This window comes from Diospyros lotus, chromosome 9, assembly GCF_014633365.1.
Source record: "Diospyros lotus cultivar Yz01 chromosome 9, ASM1463336v1, whole genome shotgun sequence".
In the NCBI taxonomy this organism is placed as follows: domain Eukaryota; kingdom Viridiplantae; phylum Streptophyta; class Magnoliopsida; order Ericales; family Ebenaceae; genus Diospyros; species Diospyros lotus.
The window spans coordinates 23056904-23077878 of record NC_068346.1 but is presented as its reverse complement, the minus strand read 5'-3'; the positions used below and the strand labels follow the sequence as shown (position 1 = coordinate 23077878).

The window sequence follows — 20975 nt, the reverse complement described above, 5'->3', positions numbered from 1 at the left end:
CAAGGTCGAGTGTGCGACCTATATGCTGGAAGAGGAAGCTGCTCAATGGTGGAGGTTTATGCAACGAACAATACCTAACCGAACAGGATCCCAGGGGTCAGCAACAGACGTAGAAGTGGGGGAGGCACCCCAGATGTCGTGGGAATGATTTAAGGAACTGTTCAATGGGAAATTCTTTCTCATTTGCTGGAAGTTGGCTAGAACTCAAGAGTTCATGAACTTACGCCAAGGGCCAAATATGTCTGTGGCCCAATACGAGGCTGAATTTTTGCGGTTAATCAAGTATATGTCGTTGTACGGGATGGACAACGTGGAGAAGGGATGAAAATTCTTGCAAGGCTTGCGAATTGAATTTCAACAGCTAATGAGCCTGGTCCATGTGGAGTCTTATGCAGACATAGTTTTTAAGGCTATGACCGCCGAGGAGAATATGACGTGGGTGGCAGAACTAAAGGCCACAACGGTTCAAGCTAGAGGATAATCAGAGAAATCCCACTCGACTATGGGACCTCGAGATGGGAAGATCGTGAAAAAGGGCAAGGCGTGCTTTAAATGTAAGAAGAAGCATCCGGGAAAGAGGTGCGATGGCCAAAGCATTGTCTGTTATACCTGTGGACAGCCCGGGCATACTTCCAGAAATTGCTCGAAAGGAATGGTCCAAGAAGGTAAGGCTATAGCAGTAGCACCAGTGAATGTGATTTGCTACAATTGCAACCAGCATGGGCACATCTCGAGGAACTGCCCGAAGAAGAAAGAGCAACCGCTAAGGATTGAAGAGGGAAAAAGGACCAGACAAGGGCGAGTCTTTAACTTGACAAAGGAGGATGTAGAGGCAAATCCTGCAGTTATCCAAGGTACTCTCTTCATTTTGGATACTCCTGTGCATGCATTGATAGATCCAGGGTCTACTCATTCCTTTATATCACATGCTTTGGCTGGGAGTTTGAGAGTAGAAACCGAGTCTATGGGGTCTCTTATGGTGATTTCAACACCTATGGGAAATAGTATGAAGTCCTCAGAAATGGTGAGGGGATGCGAAATTAGCCTGAGTAATGTTCGTTTCCAGGCTGATCTGATTATGTTAGAAGTATATGACTTCGACGTAATCATAGGGATGGACTTCTTATCCAAGTACGACGCTAATATAGACTGTCGTAGGAAGATAATGACCATAAGAAAACCCGAGGGAGGGTGGATCAAATTTTGGGGACAAGGCAACCCCGAGGTCGTAAAGATGATTTCAGCAATGAAGGCTGCAAAGCTATTGAGCCGAAGAGCTCATGGATTCATAGCTTATGCTCAGTTAGAAGAAAGAGAGGTACCGAAACTCAATGAGGTGCGAGTAGTACGAGAATATGATGACGTGTTTCCAGAAGAATTACCAGGACTACCTCCACCTCGGGAAATCGAGTTCTCAATTGAGTTAGTGCTAGGAACCCAGCCGATATTAATTTCGTCATACCGAATGGCTCCGGCGGAGATGAAAGAATTGAAGAGTCAGCTACAGGAGTTGACTGATAAAAGGGTTCATTAGGCCAAGCACGTCGCCATAGGGCGCACCAGTGCTATTTGTAAAGAAGAAAGACGGGAGTTTAAGGATGTGCATAGACTACCGTCAGCTAAATAAAGCCACTGTAAAGAACAAGTATCCATTTCCAAGGCTAGACGAGTTATTTGATCAACTACAGGGAGCGAATGTGTTCTCGAAGATTGATTTGAGATCCGGATATTATCAACTGAGAATTAAATTAGATGATGTTCCAAAGACGGCATTTCGGTCAAGGTATGGCCATTTTGAGTATTTTGTAATGCCATTCGGATTAACTAACGCTCCAACAGCATTTATGGATCTTATGAATAGAGTATTCAAGCCCTATCTAGATCGGTTTGTGATCGTCTTCATAAATGATATATTGGTGTATTCTTCGAATGAGAGTGACCACGAGGAGCACTTGAGGATAGTGCTGGGAACCCTCAAGAAACATCAATTGTATGCCAAGTTCTCGAAGTGCGAGTTCTGGCTATCCCAAGTGGCGTTTCTTGGGCATGTGATCTCAGCCGAAGGAATCTCAGTGGATCCAACCAAGATTGAAGCTGTTCAAAGATGGAAGCAGCCGACATGTGTGACCGAAGTACGAAGCTTTTTGGGATTGGTAGGCTACTATCGAAGATTCGTGGAAGGGTTTTCGAAGATAGCTGCACCTATGACGAAGCTCATACGGAAGGAGGTCAAGTTCGAATGGACTGCAAAGTGCGAGGAAAGCTTTCAAGAGCTCAAGGACAGACTGACCTCGGCACCTGTGCTGGCAATGCCTAGTGGGCCCGGTGGATATGTTGTATACACCGATGCCTCAAAGGTTGGTTTGGGTTTGTGTATTAATGCAGCATGGTCAGGTGATCGCATATGGATCACGCCAGTTGAAGAGACACGAAGTGAACTACCCAACGTATGACTTGGAGCTGGCAGCGGTGGTATATGCTCTGAAGCTATGGAGGCACTACCTATACAGAGAGATGTTCGATGTATTCACAGACCAAAAAAGTCTAAGGTATGTGTTCTCGCAGAAAAAGTTGAACATGAGGCAGCGACGATGGATGGAGTTCCTGAAGGACTACGACTGCACCATCTTGTATCACCCAGGGGCGTGCCAATGTGGTAGCTGATGCTTTGAGTAGGACTGTGCTTACTGTTATGGCCGGGTTGATGGCCCAGGAGTGGCTGTTGATTGAGGCTTTTAGCTTGATGACAGTGAGTGTAGTACCGAAGGGATCTTCTATCCTAGTAGCTGGCCTGGAGGTTCGACTGGATCTGGAGACCGAGATACGTGAGGCTAGTGGAAGTGACCAACATATACGTCTACGGGTAGATGAGCAAGGCCAGCCCAAGAGTTCAGATTTTGAGATGCGGAATGGCATTCTCAGGTTTCGGGGTAGAGTGTATGTGCCAAACCTTCGGGAGTTAAGGTAGAAAATTTTGGATGAAGCCCACAGAGCTAAGTATATCGTGCACCCGAGAGCCACGAAGATGTATCGAGATCTTCGGGAAATCTATTGGTGGCCAGGGATGAAGGCCAGTGTGGCTAGGAGGGTGGCACAATGTGATATATGTCAAAGGGTAAAGATTGAGCACCAGAAACCCGCAGGGTTGATGAGACCTTTGGAAGTTCCCGAGTGGAAATGGGAACATATCATGATGGATGTTGTGACAGGATTTTCGAAGAGTCGAAGGGGCTATGATGCCATTTGGGTTGTGGTAGACAGGTTGACAAAGTCAGCGCATTTCCTACCTACGAGGATGGATCAACCGATACGAAAATTTGCCGAGCAGTACGTGAAGGAAATAGTACGACTCCACGGTGCACCGGTAAGCATAGTTTCAAATCGAGACCCGAGGTTCACCTCAAGGTTTTGGGAGAGTTTGCAGGAATGCATGGGGACTCAGCTAAAATTGAGTACGGCTTATCACCCCCAAACTGATGGGCAATCAGAGAGGACAATTCAAACGCTTGAAGATATGTTGAGATCTTGTGCCCTTGATTTTGAAGGAAATTGGGAGGAGCATCTGCCATTGGTAGAATTCGCGTACAACAATAGTTACCACGGTAGCATTGGGATGGCTCCTTATGAGGCTTTGTACGGAAGAAAGTGTCGGTCGCCTATCTGTTGGACCGAAGTAGGGGAACGACAGATGTTGGGGCCCGAGCTTGTGCAACAGACTATTGATAAGATTCAAATAATCCAAGAGAGGATCCGAGCTGCGCAAAGCCGATAAAAATCCTATGCTGATCAAAGAAGAAGGGATCTAGAGTTCGAGGTCGGGGATCTAGTGTATCTCAAGGTGTCACCCCAGCATTTGGTGACGCGTGGAAGCGGTAAAGGAAAGCTGAAGCCAAGGTATATAGGACCATATCCGATTGTGGAAAGAGTCAGACCTTTGGCCTATCGATTGGAGCTTCTGCCTAGCTTGTCCGGGATTCATAATGTGTTCCATGTCTCCCAACTTCGAAGGCATGTGCCAAATCCAACTCTCGGAGTTCGGGTGGAGACAATTAAGCTAAGGAATGACTTGACCTACCCAGAGTCACCTGGAGTAATTTTAGATCGCCGAACTCAAGTGTTGCGAAATAAAGAGATACCGTTAGTGAAGGTTCAGTGGGGAAAGCACTCGGATGACGAGGCAACGTGGGAACTTGAGGAAACAATTAGGAAGAAATATCCTCATTTGTTCGAGGAAATGGAAATAGAGTAGGAAATTTTTATATTTTCTTCCAGAAATTGTATGCAATAATTATTTAACCTTCAATAATGTTGATTATGTTTCAAATTTCGAGGACGAAATTCTTTTAAGATACCCCATATTTTTGTGAAGATGCCACGTATTTTAAGTGAGTTTAAAATATCAAAAAATATGCTTGAAAAGGCAACAAGTGACCGAATCAGTCGTAGGGAGTACCCTAGAGCTTAGATACCTAAGGTTAAAGGTATATTTTTGACAAGCGTCTCGAGGCGAGATTTATGATGCTGAAAGAAATCAAATCAGAAATGGTTTTCGGTTAAGCTAAGTTATAGCCTAAAAAGACCGAGTGATGGTAAGGGGCTTCCGAAAAATTGTATATATTGAGAAATTTTGAGTTATTAATTTTGGAATTTTAAGTATCTCGATAAATTTGATGTTTGAGGGTGTAATTGTAATTAGAGAATTATTCAAATGAAATAAGAATAAAATTAAGAGCTTATGTGGTAAAATATTGAAGTTGAGGACTTGAAATAAGGGCCAAAATATTATTTGAAAGAAGTTTGGGGTTTTATCTTGGATTTCAAAAGTTGAATTCATTCTAGCTTTGGATTTCAAAAGCCATTCAATTATAGGTTTGAGTCTTTGGAGTCCATGGCTAAGATTGTGACAAGTGGCATAATGTGATTGGTTGAAGAAATCTATAAAAAGGCACCATGGGTTGTTCTCAAATCATTCCAAGCAAGTTTGAGGAGTGAAGCACTCTAAGAGGAGGAGATTGCTCTAGAGAAAGAGAAGGGAGTTCGGCAAGAAGGCGGGAAGAAAGTGACGAAGAAGCGGCGGAGAACGAGCCTCGTCTGAGTTGCGGGTCTTCACCGGAGTTTACCAAAATCAGTCAGCAAAAAAGCGAGGTAAGTCCATTTTTTTGATAATCCTTTAGAGGGGGAAGAGAGGGTCGTGTAGGTTCAAACGGGGGTCGAATCAGAGTTAATATGAGGAAGTTATGGCCGAAATACCAAACCGAGGCGAAGCTGTCCGAATTCTGCTGGGCAGTGCGTGAGTTACACACGCCGGAAGTGGCTGCGCGTGAAGGCTCATGGCCGACCTTCTCGGAGCGCGTGAGGGGTCTTTTTTCCATGAAATTTTCCAGTTATACCCCTAATTTAATACTCTTCAACCCTATGTAAAAATATTTAAGGTTAGGTTTACCAAAACGCATGTTTTTTGCAGAAACCTAGGCCGTTTGTTGTGAAATTATACCGTCTAAGAGATAAACGAATAAGGTGAGACTCCTATACTCCAAATCTTATTTTTTATTCTCTTAGGAGAGATTTCTATTACATGAGACGTGTTTCGTGAAGTTCTTATACATAAACGCTTGTTATTCTCTTACGTGAAATCATGCTGCATATATGAAATGTATTTTTCTGAAAATTATATGCTATTGGCTTTTTAACTGTTGCATTTATAAAATTCATGTGGCCATACTGTTGTACCTATTTGTTGTTGGCCGAGGGGAAAAGTCGGATATCCCCCGAGAGGCGCTATGCGTGCGCCATCGAGAAAGCTCTCGTGGGGAAGACCGTGAGCCTAAGGGACAATGGATGTGGTGCTTGCATGAGTGCTATGAGATCGGGCCAAAGTGATGTGGTTAGGGACCTCCCGAGAGGTGCTATGCGTGCGCCATTGAGAAATCTCTTGTTGGAGGAGGCTGACGTGTTCGCGAGGCACTTCAGAGTAGTTCTCCTTGTTTTCTCATACATTTTATACCTGATCATGCATCGATATAAACTGTTTTTGGAGTTTCTCACTAGAAGATTCATCTTCTAATTGGACTATGTCCCTGGAATATTCAAACGTTCCAGGTTCGACGAGCGACTATAAGGGAAAGGAGGTAGCTGAAGAATAAGTTTAATATGTTGTCTGTAACATGTTTAGCATATTTTTGTTTATATGCGAACCTATGTAATTTTGGATATGTTTAAGATGTTCAGTTATTACTTGATGATGTCCATGTAATACATTTTGTAGACGTCTTGAACAATTTTATTTATGATAAATAAAGCATTATGGTTATGAACCATATCAGGTTCGATCTAGCTTCCGCTTTCGAAATTTTAACACCTATTTTAGCTGTTCGATTATTGGGTTTGTTAAGCTGAGAAGATGAAAATTAGGGATTTTGGAATATTGTGTGATGTATGGCAGTGATTGTGATATGAATAATTTTTATATTCCCGAAATCCTAAGTTATAACACGCTCAAGAAATTTAGGGTGTTACAAAGTGAGTCCACTACACTAGGGCTTGAGTGAGAGGTAAAGGGCCTTGATGAATTACTCGCTTATCCACAAATGGGCTTGAAAAGAAATGAGGGCCCGAGGCCAAAAACCAACAACGAATGGATCTATGCAAGGATTTACAAGTTTTAAAAATATTTTCAAAACCAAGAACAACATCAAAGCAGCACAAAGTGAAAGCGAAAACAATCCTTGCAATATTCAATATACTTCATCCATATGATACAAAAGAAAAATTATTCTATAGGGGGTTTTTAGGTATACCTTTTCAAAGAATAGAGATGCCGGTTGTCCAAGCGATGGATGCTCCTCCTTGCCATCCGACTGAGCTCCCATGTCCAAGCTGCTACTCTGGGTGACTAGCTTGCCTTCTCACTCGTGAAGGACCTAGTCGATCCACGCCCGATAGGCATTCAGAACCCTCCAATAGAGTTAGGCTAGAACTTTCTCAATGGAGGCGAATCGTTGCTCTATGAGAGCCCTTCATTTGGTTTGCTATCTGGCTATCCAATAGCCTCTACAAAATGGGAAAGGAAGAAGAGAAGCTGATAAGTGTAACTTTTACACGATTTTTATCAAACTTTTAATTATTAAAATTGCTAGTTTTCTTTTATTTCTTTTAATTTTATTTTCTTTCTAGTGACTTTCCTTATTTAATTATGATTGTAGGAATGAGATGGTTAAGTGCAAAATGAGGGCAATTTGGTGCATTGCAAGAAAGAGGAATTAAAGAATTAAACTACAAAAAAATTGGCATTTAGCGGCGGTTCTTAATCGTCGCTAAGTAATGTAGCGGCAATTTTCAGCCGTCGCGGAGTATTTAGCAGCAGTTTTCAACAACCGCTGGAGTAACCGTCACTAAGTCATAATTTTTGTGATTTAGCGACGATTTCGGAACCGCCGCAAAAAATTCCAAAATATTGAATTTTTTAAGCACCCGCTCACGCGGCCAAGCCGTGCGCCCGCCCCCTGTGCACCACGTGGCCGCACGTCCGCACACCACGTGGCGTTGTTGCTGGAAATTAATCTAGCATCCTTCTCCTTCCCCAATTTCGAATCGGGGACCTCCCCTATGCGCGTATGCACGCAGAACCACTTGATCTGCGAAGCCATGTTGTTATATACTCATGCATATAAATTATATACAAATACAATAATTATTTTCCCGAATTATATTTTATATTTTTTAATATTGTTGTTTTGACATAGAATTCTCGAGCGTCCACCTAGGGGCATTTTGGTCATTTGTCCTAGGCGATCGAATCCTCGGAAGTAGTCCCAATCCCGAGTTTCAATCCCTAGAAGAAACCGTGGTCGAACGACGAAGAAATTACCTAAATCGGAGTTCAAATGAACAATATAGAAGTCAAATGGCCAAAGTGGCATAAGGTCAAACTTAGGGGAGGGGGGAAAATGTAATAAAGAAGAAGTTTAGGGAGTATAAAAGGAGAAGAAGGCACTATTCAAGCCTTCTTCTCCTGCCTGTGCGTTCTCTCTCTCTCTCGCTCTCTCGTTTTCCCCTATCAATCTCTCTCCGAGAGAGTTTTTCCTCTCTCAGAGAGGATCTCTCACAGCAAACCTCTCTCGGAGAGATTTTAAGTCTCTTCGAGAACTCTCCCATCTCTCGGCAGCAGCATGGTCCTCTCGGAGAGGGATCTCCCCTCTCGGAAAGGCTTCACGGTCTCTCGGAAGAGACCTTCATCCTTTCCGCAAGGCAGCATCCCTCTCGACAAGGAGCGACAGCAAATGGAGCATCCTCTTCGGGCAGCGAACATGTCTTCTCGGAGAGGACCAGTATTTCACGAAGAGCAGCAACTCCCTTGGCATCCCTTGACAATGGCAGTAGGTTTCTCGGCAAAGGCCGAGCTCCCGAAAGCAACCATGGTAGGTCCCTCCCTCCTTAACCAACTCTCGGCCTCATCTTCTCTCTGCGCTCGCCTCTCAGAAAAGCCTTCGGCCAGCAACTCTCGGGAAGGCCTCTCTCGGGAAGGTTTGGGCCTAGGCCTCTCGGGAAGAATCCTTCCTGAGAGAGATCTCTCTCCGTCTTCCTCTTTCTGTGAGCTTCTTCTTGCTCCAATGGCAGCCCCTGCAATGCGCAATATAAATACATATAAACATATATTATGTATATAGCACAATGGGCAGCAAGGCCCATCCTTTTCCCCAAACATTATGCTATTATGTCACATGTATATTAGATGGCACATGATATGTATGTTATGTAATGTCTATTATACAATGGTCACATGAATATTATATGATGTCTTGCCATATTCCCATTGTGTTTTATGAGTTATGTTCATGATCTACGAGACAGTGTCCCGAGGTATCTCATGTCCGCCCGAGGCTTTGCTCGGTAGTTCCCTTAGGGGCCAAGACCTTGCTTCAGTAGCCCGCCATGAGGCCCACCTTCTCCCGGAGGGCTCCCTAAGCAGTCCATCCCTCTATAAGGGATTCCTCTTAAGCCCATCCTATTGCTACTAATGTGCAAGTCCACCCCCAGTTCTATGTAACAGTATCATGATCAACCCTCTCTCATCGAGAAAGGTATAATTGTCTCTTATTCAATAATAGCATGCTCTATTTGTATATTGTTCATCTCTCTTATTGGTACTGACTTAAGCATCGGAGGGCATACACGGGTGAAGGATCCCTGCGTGCCTTATAACTTGTGCATGTGAGCGCAGATATGTCTTGAGCACACAGGAGACCAATCCCGAGCAATACCGAGGATGCCCTCAGAGGACCTATACGACCCCGATCAGTGCATCGAGGACCGAAGCTACCTGACACCCATCTCCCCCAGTAGACTCCTATCAGCTGTCAACCTCGCTCTACCTCGACTTCAGCTTTTTCTAATTACAAATTCTATTGTCGTGGTTTTTTTCTGGCCACTACAAATATAAATTAAAAAAACATAAATTAATTGATTATTTTTTAAAAAAATAATGGAATAAATTAAAAATAAATTTAATTAATTAATTGATTAAAAATAAAAAGAAGATTTTATATATTTTTAAAAATTTCTTTTCAAAATTATTAAAATTTTATATATTAAAATTTTGTTAATTTTTTTATTTTTTAAATTAAATTTTTAATGAATTTTGTTGTGATTTTTCAAAATTGCAGCAAATGTTATTTAATTTTATTTGTTAATTATTTAATTTTTTCTGAATTTAGTGACGATTTTTAAAAATCACCGCAAAATTAAATTCTTTAATGAATTTTGCGACGATTTCGAAAAACTGCTGCAAATGTTAAATTATTTTTATTTTTTAATTATTTAATTATTTAATTATGTTCTGAATTTAGCAGCGATTTCTCAAAAACGTCGCAAAATTTAATTTTAATTTTTAATTATTAAATTATTTTCTGAATTTAGTAGAAATTTTTTAAAAATCACCGTAAAATTAAATTTTTTAATAAATTTTGCGATAATTTTTCAAAATCGCTGCAAAAATCAATTTTTTTTGTAGTGTTAATACAGAAGAATGGAGGCAGCATTGGATTTGGTGTGCAATTGGAAGCAACCATATATAATATTATATTGAGGGTTATATTAGAAGTCCAATTAGAGAAGGCTTAGGGTGGCTACGTGCAGATTTCTAACGTAACCAAACTGTTTGATCTCGTGATCAAAACGGATGTTTCAACTTCTCAATACTTTTTTTAGACCATAAATTGATCTCTTCAATAAACATACTTGACATGGATCGACAGATTCAAATCCATGTGGTTGTTCCATATAGATCTCTTCTTCAAGAAATTCATTTAAAAAAGTCGTCTTGACCTCCATCTTCCATATCTCAGTCATAGTAAGTAGTGACAGCTAACATCGTCGTAATGGACTTTAGCGTCGCAATAGGTGAGAAAGTCATGTCATAGTCAACTCCTTAACGCTAACAATATCCCTGTCACCAACTATGCTTTATATGTGTAAACATTTCCATCAACACCAATCTTTCTTTTAAAGATCAATTTACATTCTACAGGAACGATTCCCGCAGGCGGATCCACAAAGACCCAGGCCTAGTTGGAGTACTTGGACTCTATCTCAAATTCCATAGCTATCTGTCACTTCGAGACATTGATATCGCATATCGCCTCTTCATAGATGGTAAGGTCAACTAAGAACAATTCATGTATCTCCTCTATTAACAGACCATACCATCGATCCGGAGGGTGGGGAACTCTACCAAATATATTTTAAAAATAAAGAGAAAATCTTTTAAAACCCAATTCACCCCTCTCTTAGGTGTTCATTAGTTCTTTCAGTATTATTTTAAAACATCTAGATATATTTAGTATATTTATTGAAAGAATTTAAATGTTTTATGTGTTCTATTTCAATCAAGTAAATGTAAGTTACTTGACTTATGAACATTTCGTGCAAGTATGTTTCATAAAGTTATCATGATGCATCTTTATGTCACATGCTATGTAATAATGTATGAGTCTAGAAGAATGATTCTCATTTGAATCTAGAATAAGGAAGTCTTTAGTTGAGTAGCACATTATTCTTAACTTGTTATCAAAGCCATGTCTCTTAAGAATATCTCTTTTATTTTTTAAAGCTTTTTATGTAACCGAGTGGATGTATTTAGAAAGTTAGTTTTAATTAATTTTCACAAACAACACTTGTGTTTGTTTAAGGCTTAAGGTTTATATTATTTAGTGTTGATGAGAAAATTGAGTTTTATATTTAAGTTCAATGTTTATGATATCTTAGATGTTGTTTTGATAATGATATTCAAAACAATACATGTTGATTGAATGATAGTCGAGTAAGGCATAGAATAAATTGAGTATGTTTGAATATTACTCGAGTAAATACTCTTAGTAATCAAGTATTTATTGTAAGTTTTGGCTATATCAAAAGTAATTTGGTGATTAAAGTTATTGTTGAGTATTATATCTTTTTAATTGACTAAGAGTTAAGTAAAATCGAGTAAAATCTTATATTAGTCGAGTATTTCTATTCAATAGTCGAGCTGTTTTGCTTGAACAAAGATTATGAAGTTTTATTCTCTTTTAATCGAGTATTTTTCATAAACAATCGAATAAAAGTTTATGTATAATCGATTATTTTAGAGTGATAATCGAGAATCTTATGCACGTCTCTATATAATCGAGAATCTGTTAAGTATAATCGAGTGCAGTCGAAGCTTACTCGAGTAGAGACCATGTTTACTTGAGTAAGGACTTATATTAGTCGATTATTTTTGTGTTGAAACTGAAAAATAGAGCAGTGAAACTAGTTGTTGCAAGTGTTTTTAATGCACAATTTTGACCGTTAAAGCTCCAAAATAGCTTTAAATTTTATGTCATTCATTTAACATGATTTTTAAATATTCTAATGATTATTTTGAAGAGAGAAAGAGCTATTTCTTGCAAATATCACCCTCATGACAGTAAGTATAAAATGAGATGAAGATGAAGAATAAGGTTGTTGTTCTAATACGTCTTACTATTGCTTTAAGCCAAAGAGATTCTTCAAACTTTCATCTTCCATCTAGAAAAAGAGAGAACAAGTTCTTATATTCATAACATTCTTTCTATCTCTTTTTTCTTTGTGAAAAGTTACTTTCATTATTTGAATCTTTTCTTTTAAAAGCTTCTCAAAGTGTTTATATTATAAACCTCAATTCTATTTTTGTGGCTAGTACTTGAGCCCATAAAAAGTATAGTGTAAGATATTCCAACTGCTCCTTATAAAAGCTATGTTTATTTTGATTACTATTAAACTAGTGAAAAGAAGATATTACAGCTGCATTTGTCAAAAGCTGAGGTTATAGTTGAACTTGCAAAAACTATGGTGAATTGTTGAAATCCTTAATGAGGTGTCAAGGGAGTAGAATAGGTTAGTTAAGTTGTGTAAGTTTTTTTTTATTGAATTTATCTTACACTTATTTCATATCATTCTCTGTCAAGAATATAGTTAAAGCATTAATTTGAAAAAGTTTAAACTATTTTATTCAAATAATCTTTAAAATCAAGAAAAGTTTTTGAAACCCAATTCACCCCTTTTTTGGTGTCTTTTATTTCTCACAAGAAGGTATGCAGGGAGCTTCCCCACGCAGACCTTCTGATACCTAAGTCAAATGAAGATGCCATTAAGTAGAAGTATGAATGTATGTATATGTGTATGCAGTATGTTTCGGATGGGAGTCTTTCGATAAATATTCTCCTAATGGGTTCTGTGAGGATTGGTGTCAAAGTCTCCGGCTCCTAAGCCTGTGTATGTGTGTGAGAGAGAAAGAGAGCCAAAAAAAGTCCATTTATGGTGTAGTAGGTGGGTATTTATAGAATTTTGTGGTAAGGTCCACGTGACATGTTATGTGAGACTCTTTAAGAAAAATGCATCGAATGAGGCCAGAGAGTTTGAATGTATCTTTGGGGTTAGAGTCTCTCGATAAGTATCCTCCATATGGGTCTTAAGACTCCTTAGAGTCATCGGATGGCTTAAGCTTGGAAAACTCTTTGGATGAGTCTGGGGCCTTAGGAGATGCTAAGGACTAAGTTGCCTTAGCTACTCTTTAGAGGCTCCGGGACATGTTTTGTTTGGAAAACTCTTTAGAATCATCCGAGTCTTCGAACTTCTTGAGATATTTCTAAAATTTTTTAGATTTATTTTTTAATACACTTGGAATTTTTTGGCGCCAAACTCTTATTTTGACCCTTGTACTTTATTTTCAACTTTTAAATTTTATTTATTTCTTAATTTCATGATTAGATTGATACGTATTTATTAAATAAATCCTTTTACCCCAAATCTGTTTCCCTTAAGGTTTCTTTCTAAATTTTTCTCTAAATTTCTCTTTGATTCTCTCATTGAGTTTGTTTTACTATAACTTGGTCCACATGCACATCAAATATGATAAAATAAAATATCAAACTTGGATTAAAAATTTTAAGCAGTGCCTTAGCCGCCCATCACATCACCTCTAATTTTTAAGAAGACACGACATTCCCAGTCCATATGCATACATAATTATACATTATAAAGTCAGTCACCGTCAACTTATTAAAATTTAAAAGGTAGACAATTGACTAAACATTACGTTCATGAAAAGTCTAAACCATCGTGTTTTAACTTTCACGACCCAAATTTATTTTACAAAAATTTAGATTCCTTTATTTAAAATTTTAAGTTCAATTCTCTTTATTTTCCAATTTTGAATTTTAAGTTTTGAATTTATTTTTAATTTTTTATTTTGATAATCTATTTTTAGAAAATTAAAAACGTATTCTCTTTGTCATTTTAAAAAATTATTTTTTAAAATAAAAAATTAAAAAATACGTTCTCTTTAATATTTTAAAATTAATTTTTTAATAATATTTTATTCAATAAATTTAATTATTTAGTAAATTAAAAATATTTAATATTAATATATTATTAATATATATATTAAAGTTAATAAATTTTATAATATTTTTTTCATTACAATAATAAAATATAAATAAATAAATATATTTTGAATTTAGAATTTATTTTGAATAAAAACACTCAAAAATAACTTTTTGTTATTTTGAATTTTTTTATAAATTTTTTTTATTTTCAAAAATACATTTTTAAAAACAGTAAAAAGAATGCGTTTTCATTATTTTAAAATTTTAAAAATTAAAAAAAACTTAAAAACAATATAAAAATCGCCTTATGTTTTAAGTTTTAAGTTGACCAATTACTTCAACTAAGCTCATTTATATTAAAATACAATTTAAATAAGTTTCAAACGAGTCTTTCCATTATTAAGTTTAACATATTGATGTGCATAATAATAAAAAATAGAATAAAAATATTAATAAATAAAATAAAAAAATAAAAATAAATAGAAGCATAACACGGACTTAGAAAAAGTCTCTTGGGCAAGGGAGAGTCTCCAAGAGACCTCCCTGCGTCAGCTCTTCAAGCTGCCTCGCGAGACTCAAAACCTCTCTAAGTCTCTAAAGTGACATGAAGAAATGTACAATTTTACCTTCAATATTTACTTCGAAAATCTCTCAACAAATAGAGCTTATTTAATAGCAATCATATCCTACAACAAGAAGAAATTCTCTCTCTTTTAAAAAATTATTCTTACAAACAGAGGATGACTCATACCCCAAGTAAGTCGTTCCTATAGATATCAAGCACTCAATGAATTTTTTAACAATGTCATTTATTGAGTTAAACATCAGAGTATCTCTGTGCACAGATCGTCTTGCACCCTCAGCTCACCTTGCAAGAATTTACAAGTTTGAAGACAGATTCTTCTAAACTCTAAATATTATTGTTATATTCAAGTATCAATACATATAAAATTAATATATTTCAATATGCATTTATATTTTGAATAATATAATTAATATCACAAAATCTGATTCAGCTTAATTTTGGATTGATTTGGCATAATTTAAGTTAATTTCAATTTAATTACCGTAATTTGTAGCAGAGAAAGTGTAAGTTAAAAAATAAATAAATAAATAAATCACAAGAATTTTCAAGACATTTTGTAAACTAGGGAAAATCTCTATGCAAATCATTCAAACCCCAAAGGGTTTAAGGATAATTTGTCTAATGTTTTTCAACCCCTATTTTTTTTTTAAAAAAAAAAAAGAACACTTTAAGCCATAATCATACTACTATTGCATGACGTCGGTAAGCGAATTCTAAGTCCCCAATTATAATATAAGATGAGAATGTGCCAATTGCTTCATTTCATAACGAAACAAGCATGAAGAGAAGGGGAGCAACGACGCACAAGTGAAAGAAGAAATTTTAGAGGAGCTGAAGAAGAAAAGAAAACAGCTAACTTGATACAATTTGTGAAGCCAAAGACGAGTTGTTCCATTAACATAACAATGGATGAAATCGACCCAAATTATGTTTCAAGTAACCATATTTATAGGTTGATTATGTAACATACTTCAATTCATGTTCCACTTCATAGACGTCTCAGCCTTTGCTCAATTCAAGGCAACGGTTCTTGCGAATCTCCCAAGCGGGATAGATGAAGATACGCGTCTGTACCTGCCACAGAATATGAACGCTAAAACATGACCAAATGTCGACAACAGAGGAAACACTTAAAACAACATATCAAGCGTTTCCAACTATGTGGGTTGGCTACATAAGTTCTAGATTTAATGAAGGACACAGTTACATCCAGCAAATTAAAAAACCATTACAACTAAAACAAATTAAAATGCTTGATGAGCATCGGTAAGCCTACAAGTTAAAGCATAATGCCACATGTTCCGCATATCTACAACACCCTTTTTGCCCCATGAGAAATACCTAGATTCTTCATCCTAAGATTATCCATCACATTTTGGTTCGATTGCCTCAGAAGACCCGACTTCTTTTTCTGGAACTTGTGGATCATTGATTTCAAGATGGATATAGAAACGCTAGACAATTGAAAGAATCAAAAGGAAGTGAGTTTTAAACAAGAAGTTGGCCACTACTTTAGAAGGAGGAAACTGGATGAATTCAATCCATCATATATTTTAAGAATAATACTTTGAAGAGGATATGACCATTGATAGGGATGGCTGGAAGTCCATATTAATGAAGCCAACCTCATCTAGAGAGTGAGATTAAGGCTTGTAGTTGCTAAACAGCAGTAGTACCAATATTTACTAGAATTAGGATTCTAGTTTATCTTTTATTTTAGACCACCTTTCTAACAAAACACTGGAAAATTAAGGATAAAAAAAAAAAATTTCACAAAGAAATTAAGATCGAACAGGTAGCAATATAATCATTAAAAGAAAACAATTGTATGGTTAGATGACCAATACGAAGCATTCAGTGGTAGACTAGAACGGCAAAGCACAATAACAATGTCATGAAGGCATGTTATATATGCAGTGATGATTTTCAAGCATTTGGGAATATGCTAATATTAACTCACCGTATCCTTCCATTGAGATGATTTGCAGATCTCCTCCAAAGTATCTGGCATATAACCGGCTTATTGGAAGCCCATACCCATAACCAGCCATTGTTGCGACATTAGCTGTTCCAAGATCAGAGTGCTCATCCAGGGGATTTTTGGCAGTACTGTAAAGGTAGGTAAAAATTTTTGGAAGACCACTTCTTGGTATTCCCCCTCCTTCATCTGAGACCTAATAACCAAACAGACCAAAGTTGTTGGGCAATGAATTGGAATTAACAGAGAAAAAGCAATGGAGAAAATGAAAAAAAGAAGTGCAACCCATTTAAGATGCTTGATAGTAAGTCATATGCACTTGGGAAAGAACCGTCAAAAATTCCTTCGAACATATACCTTAATGGTAACATCCTCTATTCCATCAGCTACAACTATACGAACAGGAGGAGCAACTTTGTACGAGTCCATATGTCGCTCCTGGACAGCTCGTAAGGAGTTCTTAACCAACTCAAAAACCATCAGGTGTAAATGATTTGGAACATACCTGTTAGAAGCCGAGTGAACTTATCGTAGAACATACAAGGGAACACAAGAATAAGGATATATTTGATATCCATTACTTGATACATTGAATATAAATTAAGTTGTGGCCGAGAAAGATGATACTACAGATCAGAAAAAACACTTTCCTCGTAAAGAGAAGATTAGGAAAATGCCAAATAAGAACAAAGAGAAAATCAGAATGTTAAACTTGTGATTTAATGCATTACAAGGAAGATACATAGAAAAAAAAAATTATTAGGGAATATAGCTTACGGGAACGTAAAATTTGGATCCCGATAGAAATTAACATCAGGTGCACTGCCATATTCACGCAAACAAATGGCACGAGCATCCTCACAGGCGGTTTGTGCCACTTCTAAAGGGGACATTTTCGTATGTATATAGCCCACACAATTAGGGGGAGGATTGGGATCATGCAATGCCACATGCTGCCCTGAGTAGCAAGCAAATTTGTATTGAACGACACAACACATGTTAGAATCCTTTAACAGGTTACCAAACAACAAGATAATTATTTAAAAAGAAACAAGAAGGGGAAACCAGAAGAGGACAATTAGGAAATATGCAAATAAGAGTAATCAAGGTTGAGCAAACCAATAAGCATGCGAATCCCAATTCTTGACATGTAGAATCGATCCAGGAACTGATGAATCTCATCCAGATCTTCATAGTCAATCTTCGGATCCAGGCCTTTCTTCAACTGTTGAACTCCCAAGGCCATTGTGGGAACAACATTGTTATGCCTCACTTTAATCATCTTAATCATTTTGGTGAACTCCAACTCGTCATTTGCGTCCTTAATCTCGGGGAAGGATCTAAGATCACGGAAAGAATCGAGATACCAATCTCGCACCTAAGAAGCCAAAAACAAGTAATGTGTAGCCAGTTTAAGTGCTTACTATATGCAAGTTCAACCAAACAAATGCTGAATACTGCATGAATTACAAGTCAAGCAGCAGACAGAACATAAGAGCATTTCACCAGCCTATAAAATCTTCTTTTTCTTCTGTTTCTTTTCGTTGGTAACTAAAATCGAGAAGGGAAAGATGTAAACAGAAGAAGAAATCATAATCAAAAAACCCATTTTGAAAATATTCAAAAGGACAGACAGAAGATTCTTCGGCACCATATAAAAGTGAGTGCGTGGGTGTGTACCATTCTAAAATATGTATGTAGGGGTATCAAACATCTTACTTTGGTTGGTCAGAAAGATCCCCTGAAAAAAGAATAATCAGTCCAGTGGTGAACAAAAAGATGAATATACAGCATATTGCTTTCTTTTTCCTTAAAACAGAGAAAGAAAGAAATACAGCAAAATGATCGGTCAAACTTGTAAAGGTTTAAGGCTGGTTGTTTCTCCCCTAAAATGATCAATCGTCAAAGAAAAAGAAAAATAATTCCCCATCCGATGTGCCAAAATTCAAGCCCCAACTCCCAAAATTAAGGTGAAGACAGAATCAATTACAAGAGCGAGAGAAAATTACCAGCAAAACAGCGGGCTTAAGGGATAAGCCGTAAGGGAGAGACTCGAGCTCAATGGCTCGGCGAGCAATCCGAATTGGGAGCTCTTTGTGAAGAAATTGGGCGGAAATCAACAAATTGCGGGGGGTGGGTCTGGAGCCGAACTTCATCATGTAACGGAGGCTGACGCCGGTCTGCTTCATGGCCCCCCATCGCTGCACCTCGTCGATCAGGCTTTTCGAGAACGACTCGTAGAGCTTCTTCGCCGCCATGGCCAGCCGCTGCTGGAATTCCCAATTCCCAAGAAGAAGAAGAAGACGCAGCAACAGCAGGAGCAGGAGCAGCAGAAGAGAGCATCCAACCCAAGCGGACTACACGAAGCCGCCCAAACCCAAACAGACATGCATCTCGAGACACAGACGGAGAAATTAATGGCAGTGTGTGTGTCTATCTGTATTAATTTATGTGTCGTGTAGAGCCCATAAGAGAGAGAGAGAGAGAGAGAGAGAGAGAGGAGAGTGCGTATGATTGGGGGAATTTGTGAATTAGGGCTTAACCAGAACTGGTGGTGTGGTGTGGTGCGGCGCGGCGCGGCGTGCCGTGTGTTCCAAAATATTGAACGCGCTGTGACGAGGGTGACGAGGGGGTGGTTAAATTTTGAAAATTTCATTTTCGGTGAGAATTGAAATGTATTTATTTCAATCAATTTATATGCATTTCAATTATAGAAATGTAACGGAAATGTAAATACATCGATTAAACTGAATATATATTCTCGTGGTGGGGTGGGGGGCTGTAACTAAAACAAGGAGAGTGAGAGCGATGGTTTTCGTGAGCAATTGGTTTTGTGTGGTGAGAGCCCTCTATGTCTTTTGGGCTTCGCGGGTGTGGCTGAGAGGCGTGGCACGTGCGAGCAGTGGTGTCGATTGCGAACGAGTCAATTACAGCACGTGCGAAGTCGCCGCCAGCTTCGGCAGGGTCATCGCGGATGTTACACTAGTTTGCATTGCGATTTAAAAAAAAACAAAATTTATAATTTAAAATATTTAGACTACGTCCTCTTCCTTGTTTTTAAGTTATTTTTAATTTTTAATTTTTTAAAATAATAAAAATATATTTTTTTGTTTTTTAAATATATTTTAAAAATAAAAAATAAAGTATAAAGAAAACTCAAAATAATAAAAAATTATTTTAACTGTTTTCATCTAAAACAAATTCTAAACTCAAAATATATTTATTTATTTATTTTTTATTATTTTATTAAAAAAAATATTATAAAATTCATTAACTTTAAAATATATATATTTTTAATAATAAATTAACATTAAATATTTCTAATTTACTAAAAAATCAAATTTATTGAATGAAATATCATTAAAAAATTATTTTCAAAATTTTGTAAAGAACGTATTTTCTAATTTTCTATTTTAAGAAATAATTTTTCAAAATGACAAAAAGAACGCGTTTTTAATTTTTTTAAAAACAGACTATCAAAATAGAAAACTGAAAATGAATTCAAAACTCTAAACTGAAAATTAAAAAACAAAGAAAAAGCAGTCTTAATTTTTTATAATTTTTTTTTATGAAAAGTATTATTTGATATCTTTGTTAGATAAAAATATTAGGTTTAAATGATCATAATATCTCGATTAATTTTGAATAATTTTACATAATTTTATTATTATAAATTAATTAACAATAAAAAGATCAAGGGGATAAAAGTGGTGTTAATTGAGTATTTAGAGACAAAACATTGAGAAAATGTAACCATTTAACATATTCAATTCCTAAATTCAAACAAAATTTCAATTCATCTCCAATTAAATGCAAAAGCTAATCAATCTCTAACCTAAACAAGTGTTGTGATGTAACACACTTAAATCACTACACACCCAAGATGGGAGGTGAATTAGGTGTCTTTAAAAATGTTTGAAACTTTTGAAAATTTGCAAGAAAATGAAAATATAAACTAATGAAATAATGATATTATCAAATAGGCGAATAATACTAGAGGAAATTACAACAAAAAATAAATGAGGCACAACATTTATAATGGTTCGATACCAGCCTATATGCACTCCCCCAATAATCTTGTTGGAGTATTATATCTACTAAATCCTCCTACCAAAAATCGATAGACCCTTTAGCCTCAACACTAGGAATTACAAAGATTGATGCCAAGAACTAGTAAGCACTTTAACTTACAAGTTAGGCAATATAATGGTAAGTTACAATTGAGATGAATTTAAGAGATAACTCTCTTTGTTACAATGAAACTCAATAATACAAATTCAAAGGCCTATAAACAAGAATTACAAATATACAACTTACCTTTGAATGAAAAAATGAACGCTTAGAACACTTAAGTACTAAAAACAAACACTTGAGCACATGCACTCTTCATCTGTTTATTCTCTTGTAGCTTCAATCTCTATTTATAGTTTTTCTAGTCATACAAGCATTGAATAATTGTTTAATGGACCGTTGGGCTTCATTTAATGTGTAACAAATTAGCCATTTTAATTTGTCAGACAAAAAACTA

The 20975-nt window shown here is 36.9% G+C and overlaps 1 protein-coding gene across 2 annotated transcripts; it reads right to left on the bottom strand.

Annotated features, from left to right (window-relative positions):
* Positions 1-15277: 15277 nt before the first annotated feature.
* Positions 15278-18985, bottom strand: LOC127810605 (pyruvate dehydrogenase (acetyl-transferring) kinase, mitochondrial-like). Of its 2 annotated transcripts, none has more exons than XM_052350167.1 (6): positions 18457-18985; positions 17567-17825; positions 17225-17405; positions 16805-16952; positions 16430-16643; positions 15278-15537 (listed from the first exon to the last, which is right to left on the bottom strand). In XM_052350167.1, the coding sequence occupies exons 1-6, from the start codon at positions 18703-18705 to the stop codon at positions 15485-15487; spliced, it is 1104 nt and encodes a 367-aa protein (XP_052206127.1). In that variant the 5' UTR covers positions 18706-18985; the 3' UTR covers positions 15278-15484. The 2 variants fall into 2 exon arrangements, with proteins under 2 accessions (XP_052206127.1, XP_052206126.1); XM_052350166.1 differs by having other exon boundaries at positions 15278-15543; positions 18457-18979.
* Positions 18986-20975: the final 1990 nt, after the last annotated feature.